At 45.8% G+C, this 18,145-nt stretch overlaps 1 protein-coding gene across 3 annotated transcripts in view; it reads right to left on the bottom strand.

The window, feature by feature from the left end:
- The window catches only part of SYT17 (synaptotagmin 17), a 121,780-nt gene that overhangs the window by 91,999 nt on the left and 11,636 nt on the right, over positions 1–18,145 (bottom strand). For all 3 annotated transcript variants that reach the window (XM_049698848.1, XM_033416453.2, XM_049698849.1), the window contains exons 2-3: positions 17,401–17,514; positions 11,615–11,693 (exon numbers count right to left, since the gene is read on the bottom strand). In XM_049698848.1, coding sequence (XP_049554805.1) covers positions 11,615–11,693; positions 17,401–17,514 — 193 coding nt within the window. The remainder of the gene's footprint in view (positions 1–11,614; positions 11,694–17,400; positions 17,515–18,145) is intronic.

Below are 18,145 nucleotides of genomic sequence, written 5' to 3' on the forward strand. Positions count from 1 at the left end.
GTTGGAAGGGAAGAGTGTGTCAGGGGGAAGGAAGGGTTAATGTGGAGGTTAAAATCCTGACCTCCGGGGTGAGCCGGGCCTGGGTCTAAGTCGTACCACCTGCCACTTAGAAGCTGTGTGACTTCACACCTGTCTCTCTGTGCACCTCACCTCCCTCCTCCATGAATGGGATGCTAACAGCCACTATTTCATGGAAGTGAGGATTCATCCCTTAGCACAGTGCCTGCCAACGAGGAGGGTCTCAAGAAATGCTAGCTATTATTATTTTTTATTTTCAAAATATATACACACTACACAGACAAGTCACTATTTTTACTAGTCGCTGCACTAGATACTTTGTTTACCCTGAACCATTGTCCTTTTCTGTTCATGGCCAAAAAAGAGAAGGAGAGCTGTGTCACACACTAGGACATTCGTTCTCAAACCTGACTGCACAGAAGAGCAGGATGGGGGCTGTCTTGTTAATTTCCCATTCTCAGACTCCTCAGCAGAGATTCTGGTGCAGTGGGGTCTGGGGAATCTGCATTTCCTAACAAGCCTCCTAGGGTAGGCTGATGCAGGTAGTCTAAAGTTTGACCTTGACCTCCACACACTGTAACATCATCTTTGGACTTCCCTGGTGGCGCAGTGGTTAAGAATCTGCCTGCCAATGCAGGGGACACAGGTTCAAGCCCTGGTCCGGGAAGATCCACATGCCGTGGAGCAACTAAGCCCGTGTGCCACAACTACTGAAGCCCACGTGCCTAGAGCCCGTGCTCTGCAACAAGAGAGGCCACCGCAATGAGAAGCCCGCGCACCGCAACGAAGAGTAGCCCCCGTTCGCTGCAACTAGAGAAAGCCTGCACGCAGCAACAAAGACCCAATGCAGCCAAAAATAAAATAAATAAATTAATTAAAAAAAAAAAAAGAACATCATCTTTATGTTGGTCACATACTTTCTACCGAGGAAGATGGTCACCAGCAGCCAGGCTGCCCCATGAGTGTCGTTCCATTGGCTAGAAAGGATCAGGTGGAAGATTTCATGGAGGCAGGAGTAGGCCTGATGGTGTCCATAATCCCTCAAGATGTTTGACTCACCGGTGATGCTTGACCTCCAGCTGATCCCTGCATCCCACTGGCCATCTCCTTATCTTGCATGCTGTCTGCTGGCATCACTTCTAAGGGTCTTGCTCAGATGAAGGAATCTGAAGGTCTAGCCTTTGAAACCCCACTGAAGCCCCCAACCCATAATACCTCCAGCCCTCACACTGGTTCAAGAATTTCTACCACATATGCTCCTGACTAAGGCTGGTAGCTATAGCCAGCCAAACTCTCTCCGCCCCTTGATTCAGAAAAGGGTAGCTAATTATTTAGCCTTGAAGAAGGAAAATCTGAGGGCAATTTAATAATGGGCTGCAAACATATGAAGAGTTATTAGCAGGGAGCTGGTGACCACCTGTTCCCTCTGTCTGCCATGGCTAGGAGAAACGGAGATGGGATTTAACTGCAGAAATAAAACAGGACACCAGGGTAGTCATGAGCGTACATCACTAATGTGATTTCAAGGGGCAGCATATAAAATCTACCTTCCTAGGATTTACGGCAAGGAAAGAGCTTTGGAACTGATGTGTTGTCTCCCCGCAGAGGCCAGAGAAAGGCCTGAAGCTGTGAGCCACTTCAAGGCAGGGATTTTATCTTACTCGGCCCTGAGCCCCGGCACTGGGCATACCATAGACCAGCGGTTCTAAAAGCAGGGTCCCTGGGGTTTCCCTGGTGGCGCAGTGGTTGAGAGCCCGCCTGCCGATGCAGGGGACACGGGTTCGTGCCCCGGTCCGGGAAGATCCCACATGCCGCGGAGCGGCCGGGCCCGTAGAGCCATGGCCGCTGAGCCTGCGCGTCCGGAGCCTGTGCTCCGCAATGGGAGAGGCCACAACAGTGAGAGGCCCGCGTACCGCAAAAAAAAAAAAAAAAAAAGTAAAAGTCAAAAGGCCCCACATAACCTGGCCCCCATTACCTGCCCTGCTGTGCTCATCTCTTCTCCCCTACACCTTGCTCGCTCTACTCCAGCCACACTGGCCTCCTTGCTGTTCCCTGAACACTCCAGGCAAGCTCCCACCCAGGACCTCTGCATTTATTCCTTCTGCCTGTTACACTCTTCCCCCTGGGGTCCCCCATGGCTCACTCTTTCACCTCTGTGACGGGCAGCTTCTAGGATGGTCCATAGTGATCCTGCTTCCTGGTATTGACACCCTTTCATAATCTCCTACCATTGAGTATGGGCGGGACCGATCACAGGCAATGAGACATCAATTCTGTGATTAGGTTACCTAAGGCAGTAATTTCTGCCTTGGTAACAGATGCTTTTCCTTGCTGGCTTTGATGACCCAAGTTGCCATGTTGGAGAGACCCACATGGCAAGGAAATGAGGGGTGCTTATCCAGGAATTGAGACCCTTAGTCCAATAGCCCTAGAGGAACTGAAATTCTGACAACAACCATGTGAGCTTGGAAGCAGATCCTTCCCGAGCTGAGCCTTTGGGTGAGATCCCCAACCCCAGTCGACGCCTTGATTAAAGACTTGTGAGAGGGACTTCTCTGGTGGCGCAGTGGTTAAGAATCCGCCCACCAATGCGGGGGACACAGGTTCGAGCCCTGGTCCAGGAAGATCTCACATGCTGCGGAGCAACTAAGCCCGCGTGCCACAACTACTGAGCCTGCACTCTAGAGCCCGTGAGCCACAACTACTGAAGCCTATGCACCTAGAGCCCGTGCTCTGCAACAAGAGAAGCCACTGCAATGAGAAGTGTGCACGCCACAACGAAGAGTAGCCCCCGCTTGCTGCAACTAGAGAAAGCCCAGGTGCAGCAACGAAGACCCAAAACGGCCAAAATTAAATAAATTTATTTTAAAAAAAAAGACTTGTGAGAGACCCTGAAGCAGAGGGTCCAGTTAAGCCATGCTTAGCCCCCTGACACACAGAAACTGTGAGATTATAAATGTGTTGGGTTTCTTAAAATTTTTTTATTTTTTAGATGTTTGTGGCAGATGTATACAAATGGATTGCTTTTAGTAGATTGATCTATTAGCAGCCTTGATGAACTCTTACTTGCTTTTAAATGCTTTTTTTTAAAAATATTTATTTATTGGCTACGTCGGGTCTTAGTTGCAGCACGTGGGATCTTTCACTGTGGCAGGGGAGCTTCTCTCCAGTTGTGGCGCACAGGCTGCAGAGCATGTGGGCTCTGTAGGGCTCTCTAGCTGTAGCTCGTGTGCTCAGTAGTTGCAGCGCATGGGGTTAGTTGCCCCGTGGCATGTGGGATATTAGTTCCCTGACCAGGGATCGAACCCGCATCCCCTGCATTGCAAGATGGATTCTTCAGTGGACCACCAGGGAAGTCCCATAAGTGTTGTCTTAAAGCAGCTAAGGCTGTGGTAATTTGGTAGACAGCATTAGATACTACAACCCGCTTCAGGTTTGGCTCAAATGTCACCTTTTAAATCTGACCTTTCTGACTTTCCTCTTTAAAATAGCAACCTTTCCATTCTGCCAAGAACACCCTATTCCTTTTCTCTGCTTAATTTTTCCCCATAATACATATTACCTTGTGACATATATTTTCCATATTTTTATGGCCTGTCTCTCCAACTAGAAGTAAGCATTCTGATCTCAGGGTTTGTTTTCTTGTTTGTTTTTTGTCTTTTTCTCCCATACCTGTATCCCTAGTACCTAGAGTAGTGCCGAGCATGTAGAAAGCACTCAGTAATTTTGTTGAATGAATGAATGAATTCTGCCGACAGTCTCCCTCCATACAGTGAACAAGTAGCAGTAATGGGCACCAACCTTAGTTTTTCACTATAGCAACCCCAGTGAGAAAAGAGGTTTTTCCAGACATTTTTATACAGTAGTCCTCACTTGTCTGTGGTTTCAGTTACCAGGGGGTCAACTGTGGTTCAAAAATATTAAATGAAAAATTCCAGAAATAAACAATTCATCTGTTTTATATTGCATGCTATGCTGAGAAGTGTGACAAAATCTCGCGCCATCCGATTCTGTCCTCTAGGCTGAGAATCATCCCTTTGTCCATGTCCCACCCATTAGTCACTTAGTAGCAGCTCGGTTATCAGATGGACTGTTGGGTTATCTCAGTGCTTGTGTTCCAGTAACCCTTATTTTACTTAATAATGACCGTCAAGGCGCAATTCAATTCGTGTTGCTGGCAATTCAGATGTGCCAAAGAGCAGCTGTAAAGTGCTTCTTTTAAGTGGAAAGGTGAAAGTCCTTGACTTAACAAGGGAAGAAAAAAATTGTATGCCTAGTTTGCTAAGATCTACAGTAAGAATGAATCTTCTATCCACAAAATTGTGAAGAAGTAAAAATAAATCTGCACTAGTTTTGCTGTTGCACCTCAAACTGAAAAAGTTACAGCCACAGTGTATAAGTGCTTAAAGGTGGAAAAGGCATTAAATTTGTACAATAAAATATTTTGAGAGACCGCATTCATATGACTCTTGTTACAGTATATTGTTAAAATTGTTCTGTTTTATTGTTATTAATCTCTTACTCTGCCTAACTTATAAATTAAACTTTATCATATGTATGTGTAGGAAAAATATAGCGTATAGAGGGTTTGGTACTGTCTGTGGTTTCAGGCATCCACCTGGGGTCTTGGAACATATGCCCCACTAACAAGGGGGACTACTGTGTATCAATCCAGGAGAGGACTAATTGGTCCCACCTGGCTCTTGTCCCACCTTATTAAGAGAAACGTGAGAAAATCCCTTATACAGGGACTGAGACCTTCTGACATCCGTGTATCAACCTGCCTTCTCAGGAGTAGCGGATAAGTCTTAACACTCTATCCATCATTGTCAAGCAAGGTTCACCCGGAGGCCTGGGTGCATTTTCTTCCAAGAAAGAGCTTGCCTCTCTGAGGTGAGGAAGGAGAATTCAGCATTGTCTACAGAGCCCTTGCCCTGCATGAAGACTTGTGTGTGAACATTCAGAGCATCACTATTCATGATTGCCCCAAAGTGGAAACAACCCAAATGTCCATCAGTGGGTGAATGGATAAGCAAAATGAGGGTTAGTCATGTAATGCCTAACTTTACAGCAATAAAAAAAAAAAAAAAAGGCAAGGGACTTCCCTGGTGGTCTAGTGGTCAAGACTTCGTGCTCCCAATGCAGGGGGCCTGGATTTGATCCCTGGTCGGGTAACTAGATCCCGCGTGCTGCGACTAAAAGATCCCTCACGGGGCAATGAATATCCCGCACACTGCAACTAAGACCCAGCACAGCCAAATAAGTAAATAAATATATATATATATATTTAAAGTCATTAAAAAAAGAGCAAACTACAACATGGATCACCTCAAAAGCATTCTACTAAGTGAAAGAAGCCAGACAAAAGAAACCACGTGTCATATGACTCCAGTTATATGAAATATCCAGAAAGGGCAAACCTATAGAGATAGGAGGGAGTTAGTGGTTGTCTGGGGCTGGTAGTGGGAATGGGGAATGAACGCAGCTGCAGGGGGGAATGGGGAGTGGTGATGGAAATGTTCTAAAACCATATTGTGGTAATAGTTGCATGACTTTGCGAATTACTAGAAATCATTGAATTTATACTTAAAAATGGGTGAATTTTATGGCATGTAAATTGTACATTAACAAAGCTATTTTTAAAAAGAAGATAAAATGAAAAGCCCTTGCTGAAAACCTTTTTTGGTTCTATGTCTAAAGGACCTCCTCTCAATTCTCTTTGAGGCTTATACTTCTTTACTTTTTAGACGTCTGTTTCTATGAAAGATCAATGAAAACCCCCATTGGTGTCCCAAATAATATACATGAACACAATAAATTAATAAATAAACAAGCAGGCCTTGTTTCTGCCCTATGGCAATAAAAAGGTCATAAGATTCTGACCTTTTGAAGTGGTTTTCTGCTCATGTATGCAGACCCTTTGTCATCTGACTCTGTCACTGCGTGAACTGCACCAGCTCCAGGGGTCTGTGCCCATCACAGCAACTGAAGAATCCACATTCATGTAGGAACCGGAAGAGTACGAGTAAAATCTTGCATTGTGATTACAGGAGTTGGAGAAAGAATGAAATACTCTGATCAGTCTGTCTCTTGGTGACCTGCAGTTTCCATCTCGATGCAATCAGAGGACAGAGGCAGCTTCAACTTCGGCAGCCCCTGGCGCGAGCGCAGGTGCAAGGGGGGATGTAGCGCTCGGTTTGGCACTGCCTCGGTCAGGTGCCCATGTAAGCACTAGGGACGGCACATCATGAAGGGCAGCCCACTGGAAACACAAGGAAAAGAGAAGGGAAGTTCCCACAAAGGAAGTAAGGATGGTGAGGAGGCAGCAGCACCAGAGAGCCGTTACATTACTCCCACATGTGGAAAAATCACAACAGGGCAAGATATCCTGTGGGCAAGGGCAGGTAGTATGGGCTTCAGAGAGCACAGGTCTAACATCCGCTCATAGGGAAATGCCTTCCTGGTTATATTCAGATCCACCTTGATCAAGGACAGCACGATTTTCCTTTCTTAGGGCCAGCCCCATACACATACAGGTCCTCGCTCTCCACTCAAGGGGACTTAAAAGTGTTGAGGAATCTGGGATAGCCTGTGGTCCAAAGCTGGTGGTCATTGGATGATTCACACGGGCAGTGTGAAAACAGCAACCTCATAGAAAATAAAATCGAGAAACCAGAAGGGGGAGCTCTCATGTCCTGCTACTGACATGACTCCATGTCAATCGCCTCCCGGAGGGAAGAAGGTACCTTGCACTCCTGAACAGGAAATGCCAAGGCGGAATTTCTCCTAGCACAGCAACAGCCCGGCCAATGAGAAATGTCACTGCTAAGCTAATGAGACGTCATCACCACCCTGAGTTCCTCCTTTCCCCCAGTGAACTGTCATTTAAAACAGCCCCTCCTAACTCCTTCCTTTCCCCTATAAAAGCAGGCTCCCTTCCTTTGTTTTCTGGACATGCTTAAGGTTTATCATAGATTGCACGTCCCCAATCACAGTACTTTGCTGTTCCCAGATAAACTCATTTGCTGGTAAAATAACTAGCTGTTTTAATAATTTAAGGTCAGTTTTAAAACTGTTGACAGTTTTTAAGGTCAACAGCAGGCAGTTCATTGTCCACTGGGTCCTTTCCACCCCTGACCTTTACAGTTATGCAGGAGTGGCTACACATAATTTTCAGGGCTCAGTGCAAAATGAAAATGAGGGGCCCCTTGATCAAAAGCAAGCACAGGGTCTTTCTGAGCATGGGATCTGTGCCACTGCCACTAAAGCTGGCCCTGTCCTCATGACAAAAATGTCTTCTTTCTTGTCCTACTTAGAAGACTCCGGTACCCCTCTCTCCCCCTAGTCACCTGTGCCCACCTCTTCCTTCACCTCTGGCTCCACTTTTATCTAGTATTGAAAACTAAACAACCAAACAAAAACAAAACAAAAAACCCACCTCTCCTGCAAGTTTAAATCCAAATATCTCTGAGGCTAAAGAGCTCTGCCAGGAGAAAGAGTTTTGCATTTTAAGTACCTTAAAGTACGTCTTACAGTATTTCTCCTCATCCTTGCCTAGAAACGGCCGCAGCATTTTTCGTGGGCCTCGGGTTGAAGATGAGTAGCTTCCTGAACGGAATCCCAGTCCCCAGGGCTGTCACCACTTGGTGATGTTTAATAATAACTATTTCCATTTATTGAGCCCTTACCCTGTGACCAAGTACAGCCCTACACACTCCACATACATGGATTCCATTCCATCCTCACAACAACTCTGTAAGCCAGGCACAAAGGCAGTATCCACTTTTCAAGAAAAAAACTGAGGCTAAGAGATATTCAGCAAATCATCCCAGGTCAGACAGCCAATCAGTGGCAGAGCTGGGATCTGAGTCCAGGTCCGACAGGGAGCAGAGTTCCTGCGACACCAAACAATGTTTTATCATTCCATTTCTAACCCCACAGAGTCCTGGAGACTGGACACAGGGCAAATGAAGCCATTATTATCTTAAGATGCATGTTGATGCCTTTTGCAGTGCTCAAATTCCATTAAAACTGATCAACTTTGAAGGTTACCATGGAAAAGAAAACCAAAGATAGGTCAACCAAAGTGCTTTTGGTGAGAACCAATGTCAAACCCTACTAGACTATCCATGTTTCTAGGTTCAGAGTTAAAATCTCTGAAGCTTGAGCGATAGTCTTCCTGAATAAAGCAAATGGGCAATTAGTAGAAATGAATAAGTGTAAACCACCCTGCAGAGAAAGGATGGGTTGGAGATTGCTTTAGAGAGCTGGAGGAGAGGCTGTACTGAAATAGTGGAAACTTGCCCCGTCTTCCCTAAAACACTGTTTGAATCATTTATCCCACCAAGTGTATTGAGCATAAATTTCTATGAGCCAGCCAGAGTGCAGGGAATGGGAGATTCAAGGTGGGCCATCTCTCAGCCCAAAGGCCTCCCATGGCCCCCACTGCCTACAGGACAAATACCACCCCCTCGACCTGGCATTCAAGGCCTTCACTAACCTGACTTCATGCCATCTTTAGAGGGAAGGCACACAGTGCATGCGAAGCTGGAGGAGGCGAGGGATGGTACTGGCGAGAGCTGAGTTAACAGTGAGGTCAGGCATTGGGAAGGGAGAAGGGTCTCCTGACTGTCAGTTAACAGTGGCTCATCTCTGTGGCTGGGCTGACTTCACTGTGTGGGAACCACATTTTGCCTTCCTGACCGCCCGAACCACAGATCTCCCTGATGAGATCAGATGCCCCATCACAGTCTCAGAGTGCATGGTGTCTGACACACAAGCTTGTACCCCTTGTATGGGGCTATATGATCAGGCCACCCGAGATGGCCGTTCTCTTGCTCTCTGTACATCCCCTGCTCGGCCAGTCCCTGCTTCACCTACGCCTACGCACATGACTAACCTTCTCTCTTAACTATGGAGCCTAATCAGTAAACGCCTACATACTTGCCCTGACCCCAGCTTGTGACTGTTCTAATCTTTCGATGAGAACTATCTCCACTATGATAGTTTATCAAAGAGGCGTGCCCCTCTGCGGTTTCCCTGGCAACTGATGAGCCAACCTGAGGTCAAGTCCCTCTATAACTGGTAAACCACTCCCACGCTGCCCCCATAGCGAAGCCTGCTGCCATGTCCTGCCCGCCGTGCACTGCGCACAGTGGGGTGTGACTCCAGGACCTTGCTTCAGACATGGATGATCCCCCATCCATTAAACCATGGATGTCTCTGTCACTGACTCTGGGCTCTTTCTTCAGTCTTGAAGCTGGGCAAGAAAAGTGCTTACAGGCCTATGGGGTACAGCCCAACACGGGGTATGTTCAGTTGGTCACCCCAGGCCTTTCCCTGGATCTGGCGCGACCCAGAGACTGTCCCTGCCCCTTGGGCCCCCGCCATTTCCAAAAAAAATGCTGCTGACCCAGTGAGTAACCAAGTAATTCCTAAGGGGCCTGGTCTGCTTGATCCCAGACCTGCTCTCACACTGTCGGTTCAGCCAGTTTTCTCAGACAGAGGCACACCTACCTACCCATCCCCCCATCTGGCTCAAATATTACCCAGATCCTCACTAGGCATGTCTGAGCCTCCTAGCAAACCCCTCACCAAAGTCTTCTAAGGATCAAACTCTTTTTGCCTCAGACAAATCTTCATTTGTCAGAAGTTATTTTTTTTTTTATTCTGCCTTCTTCTTATCTCTCTCTCTCTTTTTTTACATCTTTATTGGAGTATAATTGCTTTATGATGGCGTGTTAGCTTCTGATTTATAACAAAGTACATCAGCTATACACATACATATATTCCCATATCTCCTCCCTCTTGCATCTCCCTCCCACCCCTCTAGGTGGCCAAAAAGGCTTTTTTTTAATTAAAAAAATTTTTTTATTGAAGTATAGTTGACTTACAATGTTGCATTAATTTCTGCTGTACAGCAAAGTGACTCAGTTATATATATTCTATTTCATATTCTTTTCCATTATGGTTTATCACAGGATATTGAATATAGTTCCCTATGCTATGCAGTAGGACCTTGTTGTTCATCCATTCTATATATAATAGTTTGCATCTGCTAACCCCAAACTCCCAATCCATCCCTCCACTACCCACCTTCCCCTTGGCAACCACAAGTCCACTCTCTATGTCTGTGAGTCTGTTTCTGTTCCGTAGATAACTTCATTTGTGTCATATTTTAGATTCCACAGATAAGTGATATCCTATGGTATTTGTCTTTCTCCTTCTGACTTACTTCACTTAGTATGATAATCTCTAGGTCCATCCATGTTGCTGCAAATGACATTATTTATTCTTTTTATGGCTGAGTAATATTCCATTGTATATATGTGCCACATCTTCTTTATCCATTCATCTATTGATGGACATTTAGGTTGTTTCCATGTCTTGGCTATTGTATATAGTCCTGCTATGAGCATTGGGGTGCGTGTATCTTTTTGAATTACAGTTTTGTCTGGATATAGGCCCAGGAGTGGGATTGCTGGGTCATATGGCAGCTCTGTTTGTCAAAACCTTTGATGTAATTTATGTCAACTGTGAAATACCTTGTAACAAATTTGATACTTACAGAGTATTGTTCAGTTGTGCGAAACCGGCAAGTTTCTTTGTTTCCCATCATTCTTCGCATTTGGGTCTGAAATTCTCTTCCTGTTTCAGGAAACTTACCTGTTAAAGATAATCCAGTCTCCTCTCACTTAAAGCAGACTTTTCCCAGGAAACAGAGGGATCAGAACTCTTTCCCTCAGCTCAAGGGCTGTGCCGTATCCTGACCCCTTCCCAAGACGGATGCATGGAACATGTAAGAATCCCAACGGCATTCTGGGAAGACTGTTGGGTCTGTAGGACCTCAGTTTGGGGGGGGGTCTCATCCCACATGTCTTTGTGTGGGGACTGGGGCTATGGTGAGCACTGACCCTGCACTTGAACTACCGTTAAATTTGGGGTTCTAAAGTGCCTCCCCTGCCTGACCCTACTGCTGGCCCCGCTTTCCCTGTCAGCTTCTGTTCTTGCTGCTTCCCACTGAGGAGTCGCAGGTCTACGCTAGTCTGCATTGTGTTGTTTCCTAGGTTTCATGCTGGAATCCGTTACCCATGGTGGTGGGTCCTGCTCTTGCTTCCATCCTCGTGTCCCTGTGATTGTTTCTTTCCGACCCCAGCTTCTAAAGGTCCACAATGACCTTGGTAGCCCCAAGGCAGGGGGGAGGGTGATGTAAACCCTTGGGTGGCAGGGAGGTTGTGCAGCAGTTGAGACTCTGGGCGGTCACCCTCAAGTCCACCCTCACCCCAGGTTTTCCTCAATCTCTGTCAATCTACCATTCCTGAGCCACCTTGAATTCGATGCCACGCCAAAGCAGGTTTCTCTTAGGGACCCACAGTCTCTCTAGGCTGTGTCACGGAAAGCTGGATTCTCTCAGATCCCCCAAAACCTTTCTGGAGATTTCTACAACTCACTGGCCTTTGCTACTTCCTCCAGGAAGTAAGCAGTGAGGACTCTTAAACCTAATCTCTTACCTCACTTCCTCTCTTTCTCTCCCCTCCTCCTCCCAGCCGATTCTACTTCCCCATTATGTCTGGTAGGAATCTTCTTTCATCATTACCTCATAGCTGTTTCCTTCCTCTTCAGTAGTTCCCAGAGTGTCGTCCCAGACCAGCAGCAGCAGCAGCAGCAGCTAGGAACTTGTAAAAAATGCAGATGATTAGGACCCAATCCAAACCTTCTGAATCAGAAACTCTGACAGTGGGACCCAGCAATCTATATTTGAATAAGCCCTCAGGGGGGTGCTGATGCATGCTCAAGTCTGAGAACCCCTACTTTAAGGTCTAAATCGATAGTTCTCCATCCTGGTTGCTTTAGGATCTCCTGGGTAGCTTTTAAAATTTAGTGGTTGCTAAGTCCCATTGCAGGCCAACTAAATCCAAAGCCCATAGAGACCAGACCAAAATCAGCCCAGCCAAGTGTAGATCAACAGAACTTCCCAACTGACCCACAAACAATAATAACAGGTGTAAGCATTAATAACAGGCATTGTTTTATGCAACTAAGTTTGGGAGCAGTTTGTTATGCAGCAATAGCTAACTGATACACAGCACATGTGTGAACTTCTGGTGGAACAGTGATTGATCTCCTTACTCCCCCAAACCCAGCCCTCATTTCTGTTCCATGCTTGTTTTCCTAGCTGCCCCAGCCACTGGGAGGATACCCTAGCCTGCCAGATCAGACCTTCCCACTGACCCTGACCCAGGCTCAACAAGGCAACCAGTCAGGACCAGATAGAGGCTCCAAATAAATAGAAATATAACATGAGACACATACTTAATTTTATATTTCCTACTAGCCACATTTTCTAAAAAGGTTAAAAAAAAAACCCAGTGACATTAATTTTAATAATATATCTTGTTACATATTTTATTATATATTTCCTTTAACCCAGTATATCCAAAATATTGTCATTTCACAATGTGGCATGGCACATTGCAAATGTTGGCTAGCCACATACAGCTAGTGTTTTGGACAGAGCAGCTCCATGCAGACCGCTATACATGTCCCTTCCAGAGCAACAATGACAGCAGGAGTGAGTAAGAAGCAGAAGGAGGGCTTCCCTGGTGGCTCAGTGGTTGAGAGTCCGCCTGCCAATGCAGGGGACACGGGTTTGTGCCCCGGTCTGTAAGGAACCCACATGCCGCGGAGCGGCTGGGCCCATGAGCCATGGCCGCTGGGCCTGTGCGTCCAGAGCCTGTGCTCCGCAACGGGAGAGGCCACAACTGTGAGAGGCCCGTGTACCGCAAAAAAAAAAAAAAAAAAAAAAAAAGAAAAAGAATAAGCAGAAGGAGCAGAAAGAGCAGAGCCTCCACCAACCATATGTCACACAGAATCTTGACCCAAGAACAACTGTGCCCAGCATTCTGCCACTTGTAAGACATCTGCTCATGCTCTCCACCTGCCCTATACTTCTTCCCATTCTGCCCAACAGCTCAAATGTTGCCATCTCTGTGAAGCCTTCCTTGGATGCCCATAGCACTAACTTCAGAATTCTAAAACAGTTCTTAAAGACATACAGATGGCCAACAGGCACGTGAAGATATGCTCAACAACACTAATTATTAGAGAAATGCAAATCAAAACTACAATGAGATACCACCTCACACTGATCAGAATGGCCATCATTAAAAGTCTACAAATAACGAATGCTGGAGAGAGTGTGGAGGAAAGGAAACCTCCTACACTGTTGATGGGAATGTAAACTGGTGCAGCCACTATGAAGAACAGTATGGAGGTTCCTCAAAAAACTAAAAATAGTGTTGCCATATGATCCAGCAATCCCACCCCTGGGCATATATCGAGACAAAACTACAATTCAAAAAGATACATGCACCCCTATGTTCATAGCAGGACTATTCACAATGGCCAAGACATGGAAACAACCTAAATGTCCATCAACAGGTGAATGCATAAAGAGGATGTGGTACATATATATACAGTATAATATATACAGTAGAATACTACTCAGCCATGAAAAGTATATATACAGTAGAATACTACTCAGCCATGAAAAGGAATGAAATAATGCCATTTGCAGCAACACGGATGGACCTAGAGATTATCATACTAAGTGAAGTAAGACAGAGAAAGACAAATACGATGTGATATCACTTATATGTGGAATCTAAAATATGACCTATTTATGAAACAGAAACAGACTCACAGACACAGAGAACAGACTGTGGTTGCCAAGGGGGAGAGGGATAGTGGAGGGATGGATTGGGAATTTGGGATTAGTAGCTGCAAATGATTATATATAGACTGGATAAACAACAAGTACCTATTGTATAGCACAGGGAATTATACTCAATCACCTGTGATAAACCATCATGGAAAAGAATGTGAAAAAGAATATATATACATAACTGAGTCACTTTACTGTACAGCAGAAATTAATGCAACATTGTAAGTCAGCTATACTTCAATGAAATAACTTCTAAAAAATAAAACTAAAAAATTCTAGGGGACTTCCGTGGTGGTCCAGTGGTTAAGAATCCACCTTCCAACACAGGGGACGCAGGTTCGATCTCTGGTCGGGGAACTAAGATCCCATGTGCCGTGGGGCAACTAAGCCGGTGCACCACAACCTACCAAGCCTGCACACCATGACGAAGAGCCCATGTGCTGCAACTAAGACCCGACACAGCCAAAATAAGCAAATAAATATTTTTTAAAATTCTACGAAACACACACACAAAAATAAAGTAATTAAGTTGTTCTTAATAGCCTGTCCCCAAAACAGCTACCACTTAGTGAGTGCTTTCTGTGTGCCAGGTACTGGGCTGAGCACTTAACCTGAACTATACCATTTGATGCTGACACTACACCCTGAGTAGGAATTATTGTCCTCATACAGAGGAAGAAACTGAGGCTCAGAGAGCTGAAGGAGCTTCCAAGGTCACTCAGCTAGTTAGTGGAGGAACCAGGATTTGAACCCAGGGCTGTCAGGCTGTAGAGGCCATGCTTCCAATGCCTGGCCCCTCACTAATAAAATGTGGTTCTTAGACCAGTAGCAGCATCACCTAGGATCTTGTGAGAAAGGCAGATCTCGGGCTTTTCCCCAAACCTACTTCTGAGAGTCTGAATTTTTAGAAGATCCCAGGTAGTTCATGTGAATATTAAATTATGAAAGGTGCTGGCCGAGGCTAGTCAGTATTTTAGTTACCTGTTTATATGTCTGTTTCATCCCTAGGCCACCAGCCCCGCAAGGGCAACACCGCACCTCTTTCACTTCTCTGTTTCCTGAACACCTATTACAGAGCTTCGCACAGTAAACTGCTGGGAACAGTATTGAATCAAGTTCTCATCCTGCCTATTGGAGTTTTTATCAAGCAGCCTACTTCCTTTTTTTTTTTCTTTAAACCCTGCCTAGGGAAAAGAACAAGAATCCACTGCACAGAGCCAATTTACTACATCTGCCTGTGTCCTCAACAATAGCCTGTTCCACTTTAAAAGGCATGACAGTGCCCTGGAGTCCCTGGTTGCAGAGCTAACCGCCCAAAGTTGTTGAAAGCCAGGGCCCAACACTCAGCTGTGCCGTTCCGACGTTTGCTCTCCAGGAAAGTGATTTTTCTGAATGGAACCCATTCTGCTATCTTAGGAAGGGTAAATCTTTGGACACTACTCAGCAGAGGTAGCCCCAGAATTTTTACACTAGGAGACGCGTTGGGACTCTGCTGGGAAGGAGGACTGAAAATGAGGATGTCGAATAGCACATCAGATTAAGAAAATGTCAGCTGTCCATATTAAAGAGCGGTGGGGTGACGGAAACTGAGGGATGGGGAAGGCTAAAGCCTCCCCTTACCCCCACAGCAAAACACACACACACACACACACACACACACACACACACACACACACACAATGCTGTCCCCTTGGAACCACCAATGGTATTCGGGTCTCAGGAGTGGAAACCACAAACCATTGGAAGAATAGTTATTTGGGGTTCAGTGTTGATCCCAATCAATGTAGTAGAATTTTACGATCTTAAAACATCAGAGCTGGCTGTGACATGGCATAAGATGAGTGTTTCAGAAATATTTCTTAAAAGTTTAGCAGTGGGCTTCCCTGGTGGCGCAGTGGTTGAGAGTCCGCCTGACGATGCAGGGGACATGGGTTCGTGCCCCGGTCCGGGAGGATCCCACATGCCGCGGAGCGGCTGGGCCCGTGAGCCATGGCCGCTGAGCCTGCGCGTCCGGAGCCTGTGCTCCGCAACGGGAGAGCCACAACAGTGAGAGGCCCGCGTACCACAAAAAAAAAAAAAAAAAAGTTTAGCAGTGTTGCCAAAACTCAGCCTCTGTTCACCAGTGCCAAATAGAAATGTGGAGACAGAGTTTTGGGTGAAGCAGAAAAGAATAGCTTTATTGCTTTGCCAGACAAAGGGGGCCACGGTGGGCTAATGCCCTTAAAACTGTGTGTCCCCTCCTGGAGGGGGTAGTGAGGAGTCTTATAGTGCTCAAGGAGCAGGGCGTGACCGGTTTGTGGACACTCTTCTGATTGGTTGGTGGTGAGGTAATCGGGAGTCAGCATCATCAACCCTCCAGTTCTAACTCATGTGGGGTCCACGTGCTTGTGGGCAGCGTACAGTTAACTTCTTCCACCTGGTGGGGATTTCAGTATTTGCAGAACAGCTCAAAGGACGTGGCTCAGAATATTATCCACAGTGCTTGAGGAGGAGCTAAAGGTCCTTGACTTTGTTTAATGGCTAAAGTATTATTATTTTGTCTTGCTTGACTGTTTTCCTTTCTTTCTGCATTTTCTCACTTCTCTGATTAAATATTTTCTTTGACTAAAGTTTTTCTATAGACAGAAGGCGGGCAGAAGACATGGATGGGGTCTATTCTGGGAAGGCCTCATAGGACCCTGCTTGGTTACAGCAGGAATTAGCTTGGGTTGAGATTTTGCTCATCTTTTAGATGCTACTGAGATCCGGGATCCAGGAATGCCTGAATCTTGCCCCTGTCCATCTCCTTATACCACCCCCTCACTCCACCTCATTCCCAATGTTCCTTAGGGAGCCACGTGCAAGGGATAGTAGCTAGATTGGAATCAAGACACCTTATTAATAGTTGAACCTAGACCTAATAATCACCAGTGTAAAATTTCCTTTAAATATGGCACAAATGAACCCATCTATAAAAGGGAAACAGACTCACAGACATGGAGAACAGACTTGTGGTTGCCAAGGGGGAGAGGGGGAGGGAGAGGGATGGACTGGGAGTTTGGGGTTGGTAGATGCAAACTATTACATGTAGAATGGATGAACAACAAGGTCCTACTCTATAGCACAGGGAACTGTATCCAATCTCCTGGGATAAACCACAATGGAAAAGAATATAAAAAGAATGTATATATATAGTGTATAACTGAGTCACTTTGCTGTACAGCAGAAATTAGCACAACCTTGTAAATCAACTATACTACCATCTTAAAAAAGGAAAAAAATAAAACTCCCTTTAAAAAGGGAGCACTTTTCTAGAGCACTCAGTTGAAGCTCTAGAATAAAACGGGCTTCTTAATCCCCGCCCCCATCCATGAATATAAATCTTGGAGCCTGTCCAGCCTCATGGAGTGGGGGAGGGGCTGAACAGAGCTGCAGCCATTGCCACACAGTGACCCCTCCCACTAGTGACCCATGGCCCAGGGAGTGTCCTGGACTCTCAGGGAGCCGACCAGCACCTTCCCCTCATAGAGGAACTAAAAGGGTGATGGGCAGTGGGGTCAGGCATGATGTCTGAAGAGTCCTCTATGTGGACATAAATAAATCAATAACCTCTCAGGCACCACCCAACCCCCTTCACTTTGCATGAGAAAACCGAGATCCCCAAAGGAAAAGTGGCTCACACAACAGGACCACCGGCACAGCTGGAGTGAGAACTTGGGTTTCTGATTTCTGATTCAGAGCTTGGCAGATGGATTCTCTTCCCAGCTGGACACAGTCTCCAAGACTTATCAACTCTGTAAAAGAATGAAAGGTACTCAAGTGGCATCGAATCTCCTGGAAATGGAAGTAGCACTCCCCTTGGCCAAAACAGGATCACACAGATACCCCTGGTTGCAAAGACGTCTGGGACAGCAGGGAATAGTATTTCCCAACTGACTGGCTTAGTGATCCATAGTCTAAGATGAGCCCACTCCTACCTGGAACTAATTCAGCGTAGGCAAAAAAATAGGGGGGATAGGTAACTTGTAGGTAACATCGTCCATATTACAAATGAATAGCCTGATATTAGAGAGGTAAATTGATTTGCCTAAGGTCACAGCTAATTAATGGTCAAATTACATTTCTCCCTTGATTCCCGAATTTGAGCTCTTAGCTGCAATGAAACACTGACTTTCAGAAAGAAAACAAAAATATGCGACTCTTCAAAATTTTGGAAATCTAATCATTTTTAAATCATCTCAGTTCAAAGATACTTGAAATTTGTACACATTTTTCATTCAAAGCAGCAGATCATTTTTTCTTCACAATGGAAGGATGTAGGACGATCAAACCTCACACCTCCAGGAGGCGCTACTCACATGGGACCTGTATCAGCACCCTCTAAGTTGTGCAGTGCACAACCTTCCCAGCCACAGATATCAAACG

This window comes from Orcinus orca, chromosome 16 (genome assembly GCF_937001465.1).
Source record: "Orcinus orca chromosome 16, mOrcOrc1.1, whole genome shotgun sequence".
Taxonomy (NCBI): Eukaryota; Metazoa; Chordata; class Mammalia; order Artiodactyla; family Delphinidae; genus Orcinus; species Orcinus orca.